Below are 16,967 nucleotides of genomic sequence, written 5' to 3'. Positions count from 1 at the left end.
AATATGCTATATTAATAGAATAAAAAACAAAGAACATATGATCATTTTAACACACAGAAAAAGAATTTGACAAAACCCAAAACTCCTTCACAATAAAAATGGTCAAAAAACTAGAATAGAAGGGAACTTTCTCAACCTGATAAAGAACATCTACAAAAACCCCATAGCTAACATCATACTTACTGCTGAAAGACTGATCACTTTATGGGAACAAAATGAGGATGTCTGCTCCCATTACTTCTATTTAACATTGTACTGGAGCTTCTAGCCAGGGCAATTAGCCAAGCAAAAGAAATAAAAATGCATCCAAATTGGAAAGGAAGAAGTAAGACTCTCTATTTGCAGATGACATGATTTTGTGTAGAAAGTTCTAAGGAATCCACTAAAGAACTACTAGAACTAATAAACAAGTTCAGCAAGTTTTCAAGATAAAAGATCAATATACAAAACTCAATTATAGTTCTATATATTAACAAGGAACATTCCAAAAATGAAATTAAGAAAAGAATTCCATTTACAACAATGCCAAAAAGAATAGACTACTTAAGCGCAAGTTTGATGAAAGATGTGTAAGATGTATACAGCGAAAACTTTATAACACTGTTGAAATAAAGAAAATCTAAATAAAGAAGAAGACATCCCATGTTCATGGATCAGACTTAATATTGTTCAGATGGCAATAGCTCCCAAAGTGATGTACAGATTCAATGTGATCCCTAACAAAATCCATGCTAGCCTTCTTGCAGAAATTGACAAGTTGATCCTAAAATTTGTATGGAAATGCAAAGGCCCCAGAATAGCCAAGTAATCTTGAAAAGGAAGAACAAACTTGGAAGATTTACATTTCCTGATTTCAAAACTTAATACAAAGCTACAGTAAAGAGCAAGGGTAGGACGGGCATGAGGACAGGTAGAGATCAATGAAACAGATCTGAGAGTCCAGAGATAAACTCTTACATTTACGGTCAACCGATTTTCAAAAAAGGTGCCAAGACAAGTCTTTTCAACAGTCAGTTTGGGACAACCAGATAGCCTCATGGAAAAAAGCTGAAGATGGACCCCTACCTCACATCACACATCAAAATCAACTAAAATGGATCAAAGTCCTAAACGTAAGAGCCAAAGCTATAAAACTCTTAGAAGAAAATATAGGAATAGATCTTTGTGACCTTGAGTTACACAGTGGTTTCTTAGACATGACACCAAAAGCATAAGCAACAAAAGAAAAACAGATAAATTGGACTATATCAAAATAAAAAAACCTTGTGCAGTAAGTGACACCTCCAAGAAAATGAAAAGACAATTCACAAAAAGGGAGAGAATAATTGCAAATCACATAAATGATAAGGAACTTGTATCCGGAATACATAAAGAACTCTTACAACTCAATAAAAAATAGGCAAATCCAATATAAAAATGAGCAAAGGATTTGAATAGAAATTTCCTGAAAGATATACAAATGGCCAATAAGCACATGAGAAAATGCTCAATATCATTAGTGATCAGGGAATGCAAATGAAAACCACAATAACACTTCACACTTATTTTAGGATGTCCATAATCAAAAAGACAGACAATAACGAGTGTTGCTGAGGATGTGGAAAAATTGGCACCTTCATACATTGTAAGATATCTACTAGTGGGAACATAAAATGGTGCAGCTACTTTGGAAAGATTTGCACAAAAAGTTAAACATAGAGTTAACATATAACCCAGTAATTCCACTCCAAGATAGATACCCAAGAAAAGCAAAAATATACACTTACACTAAAACTTGTATGCAAATATTCATAGAAGAATTATTCATAATAGTCAAAAAAGTGGAACAACCCAAATGTCCACCAACTGATGAATGGATAAATAATATATGGAACTTTAATACAATGGAATATCATCCAGCCTTAAAAAGAAATGAAGCCCTAGCAAAGGCTACATGCATGAACTCTGAAAATACTTTGCTAAATGAAAGATATGAGATGCAAAATACCACATATTGTATGATTCCATTGAAATGTACAGAATAGGCAAATCTATAGAAAGAGAAAGTACAGTAGTGATTGCTTAGGGCTGGCAAGGAGAAGAAGAAAGGTGAATGACTGTTGTAGGGGTTTCTCTTGGGAGTGATAAAAATGTTCTAACATTCGGGGCTGGCCCCATGGCCGAGTGGTTAAGTTCGTGCACTCTGCCGCAGGCGGCCCAGTGTTTCGTTGGTTCGAATCCTGGGTGCGGACATGGCACTGCTCATCAAACCACACTGAGGCAGCGTCCCACGTGCCACAACTAGAAGGACCCATAACGAAGAATATACAACTATGTACCAGGGGGCTTTGGGGAGAAAAAGGGAAAAATAAAATCTTTAAAAAAAAAAAAAGTTCTAACATTCAATTGTGGTAATGGTTACACAAACCTAGGAATCTACTAAAAAATATTGAATTGCACACTTTAAGTCTGTTAAAGTATGGTATGTGAATTACATCTAAATAAAGCTATTCCTTTTAAAAGCTTTAAACAAGAAACAAAGAATTGGACTCGTACAGCCAAATAAAAAAATGACAGTTATTCTGAAAAGGTGCTTCAACAGTAAAGATTCTGAAGGAAACAACAAAGAAATTCTGGAAAAGGTTAGATGCCTAAGCAGAGATAGTGGACAAAAAGAAAATTCCCAAGAAATTATGGATGAACTACTTGAAAGGCTTTCCTATCTCTATCAAAAATCAGGATAGGTAAAGTCTCTAGGAAAGCACAAGGGCCAAATTTCCTAAGTTCTTTCATCTACTCCTGGTCTGCCAGAAATGTGCCTCGAGGCACGTGACGCCATAGTATCTTTGACCATGACACAGTATCTTTCACCAATCACCATGAAAGATTTTGCAGTTTTACTTTCTAGACTTTGTATTAAAAAACAATAGATATCTTTTTAAACAGCTTTATTGAGGTATAATTGACAAACAATAAACTGCACATACTTAAAGTATACAATTTGATGTTTTCACACCATATACCCTCATTAAGCCATCACTGTAATCAAGGCGATAAAGATATCTATCACCCCCAAAGTTTCTTTATGCCCCCTCCCCTGCTTCTAGGCACCCACTAACCTGCTGTCGTCATAAATTAGTTTGCCTTTTCTAAAGATTTATATAATGGAGTCATATAGTATGTACCCTTTTCTGTCTAGCTTCTTTCAATCAGCATGACTATTTTGAGTTCCATCCATGCTATTGTGTGTGTCAAGAGTTAATTCCTTTCAACTGCTGAGTAGTATCCCATTGTATGAATATATCACAATTTGTCCATTTACCTGCTGATGGAGACCTGGGTTGTTTCCAGTTTTTACTATTACAAATAAAGTTGCTATAACTTTGATGTACAAGTCTTTGTATAAACATATGCTTTCTTTTTCTCCTGGGTAAACGCGCAGTTCAACGGCCGGATCATATGATAGGAGTGTGTTTAAATTTCTAAGAAATTGCTAAACTTTAAAAAAGTGGATGTATCATTTTACATTCCCATCTGTAGTGTATCAGAGTTCTAGTTGCTTCATAGACTTACCAAGACTTTGTATGGTCAGTCTTTTTCATTTTAGCCAATCTAACAGACAGATGTAGCGTGGTATGTCATTGTGGTTTTAATTTGCATTTCCCTGTTGAAGAATCATGTTGAGCACCATTTCATATACTTACACTCTATCTACTTGTCTTGTCTGGTGCAGTGTCTATTCAAATCTTTAGCCCATTTTAATTGGGTTGTTTGTTTTCTTTTTATAGAGTTTTGAGAGTTTTTAATACATCTGGGTACAAGTCCTTTATCAGATATATGCTTTACAAAAATTTTCTCCAGTCACTGGCTTATCTTTTCATTCTCCTGTGTTTTGAAGGGCAGACATTTTTAATTTTGATGAAGTCCAATTTACCAATTTTTTCTTTTATGGATCATGGTTCTGGAGTCATATCTAAGAAATCTTTGCCTAATCAACGTTATAAAAATTTTTCTCTTATGTTTTCTTCTAGAACTTTACAGTTTTCACCACTTTCTTCTAGAAACTTACAGAATTTACAGTATAAGTCTATGATGTATTTTTAGTTTATTTTTATACAGAGTGCAATGTATGGACTGAAGTTCATTTTTTCTTTTTTTGCCTATGGATATTCAATTATTCCAGCACCATTTGTTGAAACAACTGTCCTTTCTCCACTGAATCTTACTTTTATAAAAAATGAATTGTCTGTATGTGTATGGATCTATTTCTGGATTCTCTATTCTGTTCTAATAATCATTTTCTCCATCTTGATGCCAATACTACACTGTTTTGATTACTGTGGTTTCATACTAAATCTTTAAATCAGGTACTGTTAGTGCTCCAAATTTGCTCTTCTTTTATAAAATCGCTCTGGCTATTCAAAGTCCTTCCAATTGACTGGAATTGCATAGCACTCTATCTGGAGAGAACTGGCATCTTAACAATACTGAGTATTCCAGCTCATGAATGAAGTATACCTCAACTTATTTAGGTCTTCTTTAAATATTTTCCAGTAATGTTTTATAGTTTTCAGTGTACTGATCTTGCACATCATTTATGCAAGATTCATGCCTGTTTCATATTTTTGATACCGTTGTAAATGGAATTCCATTTTAAACTTCAATTTCTGATTGAATGTTGCTAATATAAAGAGATACACTGATTTTTGTATATGGACCTGTATCCAGCAACCTTACTAAACTCACGTATTAGTTCTACATTTTTGAACATTCCATCAGATTTTCTACATAGGCATTATATGTGTGTATATATATGTGTGTGTGTGTGTATAATATGTGTATATATATGGTGTATATACACATACACACACACATAGCTTTACTTCTTTTCTCTAGAATATTCTATATTTTTTCTGTTTGTTATTTCTATATATATAGAATATCTATATATTCTATTTTTGTTATTTCTTTTTCTTGCCTTACTGCACTGGTTATAATCTCCAGTACAATGCTCAATAAAGAATGGGCATGATCTCCTTGTTCCTGATCTTAGGGACAAAGTATTCAGTCTTTCACTATTAAGTTTGACATAAGATACAGGTATTCTGTAGATGCCCTTTGTGTCAGGGGTCCCCAAGACCACCCCCAGGCTGATGGGAAAAAAAATCACAGGACTCAGAAGTTGCTCTACTCATGGTTACAGTTTATTACAGCAAAAGTATAGAGTGAAATAAACAAAGGGAAAAAGCACATGGGGTGAAGTCCAGAGGAGACCATGTACAAGCTTCCATGTGTCCCCTCCCAGTGGAGCCACAAAGGACACACTTAATTCTCCCAGCAACCATGTGTGACAATACAAGGTCTTGCCAACAAGGGATGCTCACCTGAACCTAGGTGTCCAGAGTTTTTATTAGGAGTTAGTCATGGAATCTCATAGTGCCTGTGTGATTGACCTCAGTGGCTGAAGTTCCAGACCTCCATAGGAAATGCAGGTGTTCAACATAAATCACACTGCTAATATAAACTATCTGGACAAACTGGTATAGCATGGCTTAAGATCTCAGGCATGCAAATCACTTACTAAACAAACCATTCCAAGAGCTCAGTTCCCTGGAGCTAGGAAAAGGATAGTCATGGAAATAGGCTTTTCTTGAGAATGGGCAGGGTTTGAGCAACCCAGGCCTGCTGAGTGAACTCTTTTCCCCACATCCCTTATCAGGCTAAGCAAGTCTGCTTCATTCCTAGGTTGCTGAGAGTTTTTATCAGGAACATACTGCATCTTGTCAAATGCTTTTTCTGCATGGGTTGAAATGATCATGTTTTTTTCATTTTAGTTTATGTGGTGAATTACATTGATTGCTGCTCAAATATTACACCAACTTGGAATTTTTGAGATTAACATCATTTGGTAATGATGCATTAACCTTCTTATATATTGTGAGATTTGATTTGCTAAAATTTTGTTTAGAATTTTCGCATCTACGTTCATTAGGGATATTGGTCTGTAGTTTTCTTGTAATGCCTTTGACTGGTTTTGGTATCAGGGTAATGTCAGATTCACAAAATCAGTCGTGAAGTATTACCTTCTCTTCAACTTTCTGAAAGTTTGTGCAGAATTGGCACTATTTCTTCCTTAACTGTTAGAATTCACCAGTGAAACCATCTGGGTCTGGAGTTTTCTTTGTGTGTAGGCTTATTCTACAAATTCAAATTCTTTAATAGATACTGGACTATTCATGTCACTTATTTCTTCTTCAGGGAGCTTTGGTAGTTGGTGTCTTAAGAGAAATATGCTCATTTCATCTAAGTTGTCATATTGATTGAGATTATGTCATTCATAACATTCCTTTATTATCCTTTAATGTTTGTAGAATATGTAATAACGTTACCTTTCTCATTCTCAATACTGGTAATTTGTAACCGTTCTCTTTCTCCTGATCTGTCTGGCAAGAGGTTTATCAACTGTGCTGATGTTCCCAAAAAAAGAGCTTTTGGTTTCACTGATTTGTCTCTGTTATTTTCTGTTTCAATGACTTCCACTCTAAAGTTTATTTCCTTGCTCCTGCTTGAGTTTCATTTGCTCTTCTATTTCTCCTTTCTTAAGGAGGAAGCAGTTGTCAGATTTGTGACATTTCTTCTCCTCTAATACAGGCATTAATATAACTATAAACTTCCCTTTAACTACTGTTTCAGCAGTATACCATGAATTTGATATGTTGTTTTCCTACTTTCTATTTTCCCTTTTTATTTCTTTGACCAATGGGTTAAAGTGTGTTATTTATTTACCAAATGCTTGAGGATTTTATAGATCTTTTAGTGATTTCTAATTGAATTCCATTTTGATCAAAGAGCACACTTTATATGACTTGAATTTTCAATTTAGTGAGATTTCTTTTACGGCCCACCTTGTTAAATATTTTCTGAGTAGTTAGAAAAAAAGGTGTATTTAGCTGTTGTTGGGTGTAATAGTCTATAAATGTCAATTAGGTCAAGTTGGTTAAGGGTGTTGTTCAGGTCTTCTACATCTTTGCTCATTTCTATCTACTTACTCTATCAATTACTGAGAGAGGAGCATTAAAATCTCCAACTATAGCAGGATTTGTCTTTTTATCCTTGGAGTTCTATTAGTTTTGCTTCATATATTTTGAAGCTCTATTATTAGGTACATAAATGTTTAGGATTGTCACTGATTAATTGACCCCTGTATCATTACCAAATGATTTTCCTTACCCCTGATAATATAATTATCTCTGAAATTGACTTTATTTAATATTAACATATCATTCAAGCTTTCTCTTGACTAGTGTTAGCACTGTATATCTCTTTCCATTTAGTTTTATTCTATTTGTGTCTTTACATTCAAAGTGTGTTTCTTGGAGGAACTTATGGATGGGTCTTGCTTTTTAATCTGACAATCTGTCTTCCAATTGGGGTATTTAGAGCATTTATTTTGGTATGATTATTGACATGGTTAGGTTTAAGTGTATCATCTTACTATTTGCTTTTTATTTGTCCTATCTGTTCTTTGTTCCCTTTTTTGCCTTTTTCTACTTTTGGATTCAGTACTTTTAAGATTCCATTTTATCTCCTTTGGTGGCTTATTAACTATAACTCTTTGTCTACACACAACTCTGTTTTCTCCTTCACTTTCCTTGCATTCTAAAACCCACTCTAATTTAGCTTTTGGCCTAATATCTCTCACCACCATCACCAAAAAAAGAAAAAAAGGCACTTGCTAGGATTAATGAGCTTCGCAACAGTGCTAAATCCTAGGCTCTTGTGCAGCCCTCATCTTACTTGGCCTGTCCGTAACACTCCATAGTCCCTCTGTCCTTAGTTACTCCTCTTTTCTCTGTTTCCATGAAATCACACTCTCCAGATCATCTTGGCCCCGAGCTCTCAATCTCCTTTGCACTTTGACCTCTAGTGGGCCTGTAACTTTTAGGGCTCCTCAGGCTCAGTCCTGAGCCTTTTCTTGTCTTTCTCAGCATCTTCAAAACATGGTCCTCTAGAACTACGAAGTAGTTCTTTAGCAGTCATTTTCCGAGGAAAGAGTAATGAAAGAAATTTGTCCACATACATTTTAAAGTTGAAATATAAGACTAATGATGACTTTCACAAAAATCCCTTTATTTTCTTTAAAGTTACCAACTCACTACAATATCTCATTATATTCGGGCTGTGCTGATCAGTTCACAGCCACTGGTACCCAGCCAATGTGGTCGTGTAAAACCAAGTAAACTTCCACATCATTCAGCCAAAGACCCAAATCAATTTGCTTTGTTGATAAGGACACAGAAGGGGCCAAGACAAAAGAGGCACCTTCAGCTAAAACAGGTCTAAGTCCTGATATTGCTGAGAAACCCGTCAATCCAAATTTAATGCCCAATTTAACTTTTGTGAGAAAAACAAGCTATCGACAAAATTTCTTTAATAAACGACTCTGTTGGAAGTCACATAATGTCAATGGCACACGATATGGAAGAGCAATTATCATCACATGAGTGTTTCAGCATACATTTTGTTTTAAAACGGAACAACTTGTGGAGGACCCCTAATCAGTCCCCACAGTACACATGGCATGTGACGAGGCAGAAGCACCCTGCAGCTTCTGTTCTGCTTACCAGGGAAAACTCACAGTGCAAGGGGAGACAGTTTTCACTGAGACAATGATACTTTTGTGAGCTGTGACAGGCTGGAAAAAGGTGCAAACATTCAAAACTGACAGAGGACAACCTATACAAATAGCAAGAAAAGGTGTTGCTGTAATACTAAGAGATATTTTAAACATACGGAACACTCAGAAGTCAACAATATGCCTCCTGACCGGAACAGAATTGAAGGAAATAATGAAAACAGAATGTCAGCAAATCTTGACTATTAAGAGTGTGTGCTCTCAGATGTTGTGGAAAGAAATGGCAGTGTTTGCAAGATTACTCTTCCCACTCAAGTTTACTGGCTGTCAAATGAAAAAGTGCTGACAAGAGTTTCTGAACGGAAGGATGCGATAAAAACATTTCTTGATGATGTTGATAATGCTAATGGTCATTCTTGATTTCCAGAGGCCTGCTTAAGTGGACGGCTGAAATACATTCAGCATCTTAAATAATCTGAACCTACTACTTCAAGGCCAAAATGCTCCAATTTTTACTGCTGAGAATAAGAGACCAGATTTTTCAAAGTCACTAAATTATGCTGCAAATGGGCTCAATTGCCAAGGTGTGATTCCTTCCCTGAATCTGATGGTTTTCTTTACTCATCAGAGCATGAGACTGATTCTATCACCGTGGATACATAAAGAACACACCCAAATTTTACAATAAAACAGGAACAGATACTTTCCAGAGACTGCAGTAATCAAAGAATGACTAAGACTCCACTGCTCCTATCTTCCAAACATTCAGGCTGGTCGAAACATTCACCCCTAGAGTTATTTAATACTATAAGCGTGTCAATTTGGCAACTGATAACATGGCACTAGGAACAGTCTTCAGGGAGAACTCTCCCCACAATTTCGCTGTCTATTCGATCTTGGTATTCCAAAACATCTGACAGAGCCAGCAAACACCAGTTGCAAATGTTGACAATCTACAATTATAGCACGGGATTTCCTAATTTAGTAGAAATATAGGGTAAAAAACCCGAAGTGTTTGGGTCTAACCTACATCTCAAGCTAGCTATCAAGTTAGATACCTACTTTGTAAGAGGCTGCAAAAATATCATCCTTTTCAATAAAAAACATCATTAATTTTTAAAATACTGCTTTATTCTTTAAAATTGGTGATCGGCATGGGTGCTGAAAGTTTGAGAAACACTGTCCTAGGGATCTCACTAACTCCCATGATTGTAAAGGCCATCTTCACAGGCTGAGGCAGAAACTGCAATTTGTAGCCCAGCCTTCTCCTCTGAGCTCCAGACTTGCTTCTTTGACTTTATTGCTTGATGCCTTATAGGCACATTAAACCTATAAGGCCTCAAACCAAACTCTTCACTTCCGCCATATCTTCCCCTTTTCCAATCTCAACATTGCAGTGAAAACATCTCCTTCTTCCCAGCTGCCTGTGCCAGAAACCTAGCACTCATGATTCAAAGGGCAGCCTGAACTGATCCACTTCTCTCTCCCCACTACCACCCACTTAATCCACCTTCATCTCTACCCTGGACTGCATTGACACTATAGCTTCCTAAGTTGTCTTCCAACAGCTTTTCTGATATCCCTCTGTATTAATTTCCTATAGCTGCTGGAACAAATTACTACAGACTCAGTGACTTAAAACAACACAAATTTATTATCTTACCATTCTGTTGAAGTCTGATATGGGACTCAGTGGCCTAAAATCAACATGGGCTTGATTCCTTCCTGGAGACTGTAGGAGAGAATGTATTTCCTTGGTTTTTCTAGCTTCTAGAGGCACCCACATTCCTTGCCTTGTGGCCCTCTATGACATCTCCAAAGCCAGCAACACTGTATCTCTTCGACTATATTCTTCCATAGTCACCTCTCCCTCTGACTCACTTCTGTCTCCATCTTCCACTTTTAAGGATGCTTGTGATTATACTGGGTCCACCTGTATAATGCAAGATAATCTCCCTATCATGGGGCCAGCTGATTAGCAATCTTAATTCCTCTTTGCTATGTAACCTAACATATTTATAGTTTCTGGGGCTCAGGATGTGGATATCTTTGGGAGGCCATTATTCTGGCTACCACACTCTCTAATACATAACTCACTTTCCACATAGCAGCCAGAATGATCTTTTTTAAAACACAAGTATGTTCATGTGACTTCCTATATAAAAAGCCTTCAATGGCTTCCCACTCCTCTAAGGATAAAGTTCAAAATCCTAAACATGTGCCACAAAGACATGCGCAGCCTAGTTCCTACCTACCTATCGGCCTTGTCTCCTGGTTCAGTTTGTTCCAGCCACATACAGCTTCTCTCTGTTCCTCAAATACCAAGCTTCTTCCTGCCTCAGGATCTTTGCTCACACTATTTCTGCTGTCTGAATAGCCCTCCTTGCCTCCCACCCAACCTTTACCTAGCTAACTCTTGCTCAGTCCTTCAGATCTCTGTAAAAGAGACTTTCACAAGGTGGCCTTACCTGATCTCCCAGTCCACTACTAGCTGCTCCACTGTATTCTTTTTTTCCCGACCCTGAACTACAATTGGAGTTAAATGTTATTCGTGTAATTATTGGTTTAATGTCTACCTGCCTGCACCAGACTGTAAACCCATGAGGGCTGGGGCCTAGTCCATTCTGTTCACCACCATAAACCCTGGGTCTTAGAACCAACTGGCTTATACCAGGTGCTCAACAAATAAATGAGTGCCATCAGACATTATTTCAAAAGTGGGTCCACCTCTTTGAGGGTGAGATGCGTAAGCCAGAGACTTCAACACTCTGCTTGAGCATTTTAGGCCAGATGGGTCCCACTCGGCATATCGCCCGACCTGATTCCTCCAAACTATCACCAACTCGTGCTTCCAGCCTGTGTCCCAAACTTTTTTCTTCTCTGATATTGAAAACTATTAGACTCATTTCCTTGACTTGTGCTGCATCCGCCATGCCAATCCTGCAAGGGCCACATCATTCTCTACTCGTGCTCACGTGCCACATCACTAGAAAAATTCTAAACACATGCGAGTTGGTGTCACAAAATGGTCCTGCTTTTCTGCAGCTCAGGAACCCTTCCTTATCTCTGACTCTGTGACTTTCCTCACAGGTTGTCTTCTACTCTCTTTAAATCCTATATCCTAAGTTAGACTGGAAAGAGTATGCATTCTGGAGGCAGAAAGTTGTAGATTTAAAACATGTCTCTGACCGTATTCAGAAAGTCCACCAAACTTTGAGTGTTAGTATTGTCACTGAAAAAATGAGGATAATAATTTATTAATTCCTACCTCACAGGGGTATTAGATAACCTATGTGTGCATACACTTCCTTAGCACTGCCCCCTGCCATCAAACACTGGCACGTCACACTGGTCTCTAAGCTTAGCTCAATCCACTATTAGAACAATTACAAAGAATGCAAAGAAGATGAAGATACCAGATCATGAACCCTGACTGTATGCTGATCCTAGGAACACACTGTCATAGACACCATGTTCTCTATGAAACTTTCACTTCCAGGAACACAAGCTGCCCCCACCCTCCCCCCAGCCTGAGGGTATGTCTATAAAATACACTGCCCGATGCAGAAGGGATAGTACACAGATGTTAGTTCCCACCACCCACAATCCCTCCATCCTCATTCTCTGAAGATGCCCATACTGACACTATTCATCAGATGTGCACTTTCTCCACTTCACTCCTTCATCCAAATTGTACCTGCCATTCTCTTTCGCTTTCATGGGCTTTTTCATTTTGCTTCCTTTGCCCTTCTACAGATTGCTTCTGTAACTTGAACACCTAGCTCAAATGTAACTTACTTCAATAAACCTTCCTAGTCCCCCAGATACCCTCTGGTATCACTTCTTCCCCTCAAGCTATATTGCAAGGTCCCTGAGGGGCAAGCTCTGATTTGATCCATGTTTGTAATCTCCCTCTCTAGTGTCTAGAAGGGTGTTTTATATGTAGCAGATACTTACTAAATATTTGTTGACTGACTGAGGGAAGTAATGAATCAATGACTACTGAGTCTGCTTCAGACATACTATGAACTATCAGAGGGACAACCAGTTGAGCCGTCCATGCCCCAGCTCAGGAAAGGGGTCAGGACTAAAGATGCACATGTGGCAGGAATATTCACTGCAGTGACATCTGAAGCCTTGGAGCTTCAATAAACGATGTGCTGAGAGAAAAAAAAAGGTTAAGCTGAAACACTTCAGGGGTAGATGAAGGCAGTGCAGCTAAGTCAAGATTACGATTCAAGGATAAACCACAGAAAGGAGAAGAAATCCAAAGGAGTATAGTCCCAGGAAAACCAAAAAAGAGAGTTTTGAGAAACACCTCTAATGGCATCAATGTTGCAGAAAGCCAGAAGAGGGTGAGCGCGTAAAGACCGCCACTGTAGGTGGTGATTCGAGTTCTTGGTGACCTCCAAGTAAGGTGTTAGGGGCAGAAGCGGGGCTGGAGGAGCTGAGGTATGAGGAAGAATGACAAAAAGTACAAGACTACTCTTTCAAGAAGCTTGAGGGGCCGGCCCCGTGGCCGAGTGGTTAAGTTCAGCGCTCTGCTTCAGCGGCCCAGGGTTTCGCTGGTTCGGATCCTGGGTGTGGTCATGGCACCACTCATCAGGTCATGCTGAGGGGGCGTCCCACATGCCACAGCTAGAAGGACCCACAACTGAAAGTACACAACTATGTACCGGGGCGCTTTGGGAGAAAAAGGAAAAATAAAATCTTTTTTTAAAAAAAAAAAGAAGCTTGATGGAAAAAGGAGAGATGGAATGATAGTCCCAAGGGAGTCTGGAAGCAGCTGTGAATATAAAATCACAGAGAAAGAGGTCGCTCGGCAGGGAAAGGCCTGGGCCAATACACAAACGTTATCACTGCTATCACCAAACAAGAGAACGGAGCAGAAGAGGACATGGGCCCAGTACAGTTCTGTTCTTACTCACCTGTGTGACCTTGAGAAAATCGTTCTCCCCTCCCTTAGGTAACTCATCAGATTATTCTAATAGTATGAGTTAATAAGTGGAAGAGAATTATGGAGGAGTGTATCATTGAAAGTAAGGTCTTATTACTGTGACAGGTGTCTTGTAATCTTGAAAAGATGTTTGTCACTTTTCAGTTTCCCTCATCAGTGTGAAAGAGAGAAGCTGGAACTTCCTCACATGTAATACTGATCTACTCATTCCAACCCCAGCAATGAGGGATGAGACAATGACAAAGAGACAAAGAAGGGCAGGACAGAGTCAGGGTATACAGTCAAAGCAGCGATGGCATCCTCTCCAACGGTTTTCTACAGATTTTGTCACTTTCCTAAACTGGGGACATCAGTCAGGGGCTACCTCCCACAGGTGGGTGGAGAACTCCCAAGAGGTCCTCTCAGAGCTGCATGCACCCGCCGCTCTGTCACTCTGGGCTGCCTGGGCAGGGGCCTCACACTTACCTCTATGTGCCTGGGCAGGGAAAGGCTCGAGGAGAATCATCACTGACCTCACGACTGTCTTAAAAAATAAATAAAGTTGTGTACTGAGATCAAGTTTGTTTATAGCTTCTTGGTTATTTTGTTTTGGCTTTCTCACCACACCCCCCATGAGGAAATGTTGCAAGCTCGGGGGTGATTTTCTACACTCAAACTATGCCACGGAGTCTTTTCACCTGGAAGGAGCAGCTACTTCTGAGTCATACCATGGCCAGGGTCAGCGTCATATTTCCTCCAAACACTTGGGAGTGGGATACAATATCACACAGAAGGTATCTTTGCAGATCATATGTGGCGTATCAATCATGGATACTACTGAAAAGATACAGGAAGAAACTAAGCAGAAGTCTTTAATTAAAGCAGTTCACAATGGCCTTTCTCCAAGAAGTAGACTTTCTTGTCTCATTCAATGGAAAAGAAATGGCACACTGTGATTTAAACTGATGGATAACACAAAAGTCACCTACATTTATTTTTAGGATGCATTGTGGGGTTTTTTTAGTCTTCCCAGTTGTGTTTGGCTTAGGATAACATCAAAATTAATTTTCATTCCATGAACACAGCTGGACAGACTATCCAGATGCCTCTTCTATTAAAAGAAACTAACAAATTACTAACCTGCATGCAGAATGCGGATTGTATTCTTAAAAACTAAACTGTCCTTATTGACAGCATTCACTCAAAGGAAGAAAAACAATATCAGTAAGTAAGAAAATATAAAGCTTTAAGACGTATTAGGGTGGCATGATAAGGGTCAAGAGAAGAATGTGGGATTATATGTGCAAGGTTCACCACTATTAACAAAAGGCAGCCTGCTCCACTGAAATCAAGCAAAATTGTTAGGGTGATTTCAGAGAGAATGGAGCATTTCTTACAAAGAAATGAGATGAGACAAACTAAATAAGAGACATTCCTTAATACCTTTATAATCCTCACACAGAAATGATCCAATAGCAAATGCTGACGTAGTATACGTGATGGGATGAAGAACAAACAGTGGGAGCAGGACTCTCTCTAATATGGACCTAATCACTTTGTTGTTCAACAAATATTTACTGAATGCCTACCATATCCCGGGTTCTGTGCTCTAGTCTGAGGATACTGTAGTGAACAAAACAGACAAAAATCCCTGCCCGCATGGAGCTTACAATATAATGGATTTAAAACATGTGACTTTGAGCAAGACATGTACTCGGGTGATTAAAGGGTTTGTTATGGAGAAATCAAGAAGAGAAGGACTGCTAATAAAAATTGAATGTATACAAACACACACACATATATAACGATAAAAAATGAAGATTGTTGATGACAGATAATGAAACTGAATATATCAGCAGAGAGCACACTGTTATAATTCTAAATTATTTTTGCCAAAATCAAATACCGGAAACTACTTTCCCCTGATGTGGTCTTACAGGATTACATGTATGAACCCTCCCCCCCCACCCCGCCCCAATCTTAGGTGATGACCACTGTTACATGATGGACTGGGATGGAACCACAATATGAACCGAAAAATCGAGACCAACAGACTAGTTTCTACCAGATAAAAACTTAAAAAGACAAGGGAACTTACTAATAAACTCTCTAACTTCTCTGAAAATATATTCCAGGAATGGAAAAGAAAGGAAGTATTGATTACAGCAAAGAAGTTACTGCAAGTATGGAAACAGGGGTATTAAAGTAAATTTAGGCGGTTCTCTCAGCATATGGGGTCGTTTCGCATATTTAGTCTAACAATTTGCTGAAGGGTGGTTGTGCCACTTTCCTAGTCAACTCACAGGCGTGAAGTGCGTACATCTGCCATGTTACTAGGCGATTTCAACTCTAACAGGATTAATGGAATACTCTTGGCAAAACAGTCCACTCTTTGAGGGCTGCACATTAAATAAATAAATGTATAAAAGCAAAGTAAACAAAAACACATGCAGACACAAAGCAAATACCGGAGTCAAACAAGGAGGAGGGAGGCTGACAGAGTCGAAACGTTCCGGGTCATCAGCTCTGTCCACGGAAACAAACACCTAAGAACTTCACGGTCTAGGGCTGAGGACACACGCTCGGGCCCCCAGGTCTTCCACGGCTGCCCACCGAGCCGGCAAAGGAGCACCGGCGGTTCCTCCCGGACCCACTCAGGACCCAGGCCCAAGGCCCCGGCTTGAGACGGGCGGACAGGCAGGCACACCTACGGCAAAGGACGAGGGACAGGCTTGGAGCCCGGAAACTCCAATCAGAGAGCAAACACAAAGCGTAACACACGGTGACGGGGCGAGGCAAGAAAACTAAGTAACTGCAGTAGGAAAGCAATGCGGCCCGAGACGCCGAGCCGTCTCCAGCGCTCAAGGCAGGGGCCGGGGAGCCGCGCAGCCCGACGCGGGGAGCGGCCGCAGCTCCCGGGACCCCCGCCCTCGCCCGTCCACCCCGCCCAGGGGGTCCGCCCCATCCCGCCCGGCGACTCACCGGATTCGCTTCCCACATAACGGTGGCGAAATCGAGCGGAGAGAGCCTGGGGGAAGGGGTTGACCGTGGGGCCCGGGTGTTGGGTTTTTCCGAGGGTCCCGGGGAGCGAAGTGATGGAGAGGCAGCCTCCAGGCAGGGCTTCCTTCTCCCCGTCCCTGTCACAGCCAGCGGCGTCGGACCACCTCCCCGCTTCCGCCCGAAGCCGGCCAACCAGCGCCGGCCACGCCCCGCCCCGCCCCGCCCCGGAAGCCCGCCCCGCCCCGCCGCTCTCTTCCGGGCTCGGCGGGCGGGGCGTAAGGGGCGGGGTTTGCAAGCCTCTGGGTTGTGGTGGAGTTCAAAGGGCTTCTGGTCGAAGCGCTCTTCCTGTGCTGAACCCCAAATGCAGCATCCCTACCGAGAGATCTTCAAGCCGCAGCTGGTTGTATTTCCTCCAAC

General features: G+C 40.0%; 1 protein-coding gene across 4 annotated transcripts in view; it reads right to left on the bottom strand.

Moving 5' to 3' along the window:
• Positions 1-16,722, bottom strand: part of PARP11 (poly(ADP-ribose) polymerase family member 11) — a 37,162-nt gene extending 20,440 nt beyond the window's left edge. For 2 of the 4 annotated variants that reach the window (XM_046678000.1, XM_046678008.1), the window contains exons 1-2: positions 16,533-16,722; positions 16,019-16,257 (exon numbers count right to left, since the gene is read on the bottom strand). Coding sequence is in view for 1 of the 4 variants with exons in the window: in XM_046677990.1 (XP_046533946.1) it covers positions 16,533-16,550 (18 nt within the window). In the remaining 3 variants the exon portion in view is untranslated. The remainder of the gene's footprint in view (positions 1-16,018; positions 16,258-16,532) is intronic. The other 2 variants (XM_046677996.1, XM_046677990.1) reach the window with 1 other exon arrangement.
• Between the last annotated feature and the right edge of the window lie 245 nt (positions 16,723-16,967).

Source organism: Equus quagga, chromosome 1 (assembly GCF_021613505.1).
Source record: "Equus quagga isolate Etosha38 chromosome 1, UCLA_HA_Equagga_1.0, whole genome shotgun sequence".
In the NCBI taxonomy this organism is placed as follows: domain Eukaryota; kingdom Metazoa; phylum Chordata; class Mammalia; order Perissodactyla; family Equidae; genus Equus; species Equus quagga.
Note: the sequence above shows the minus strand (reverse complement) of the source record. Positions and strands in the feature narration are given on the sequence as shown.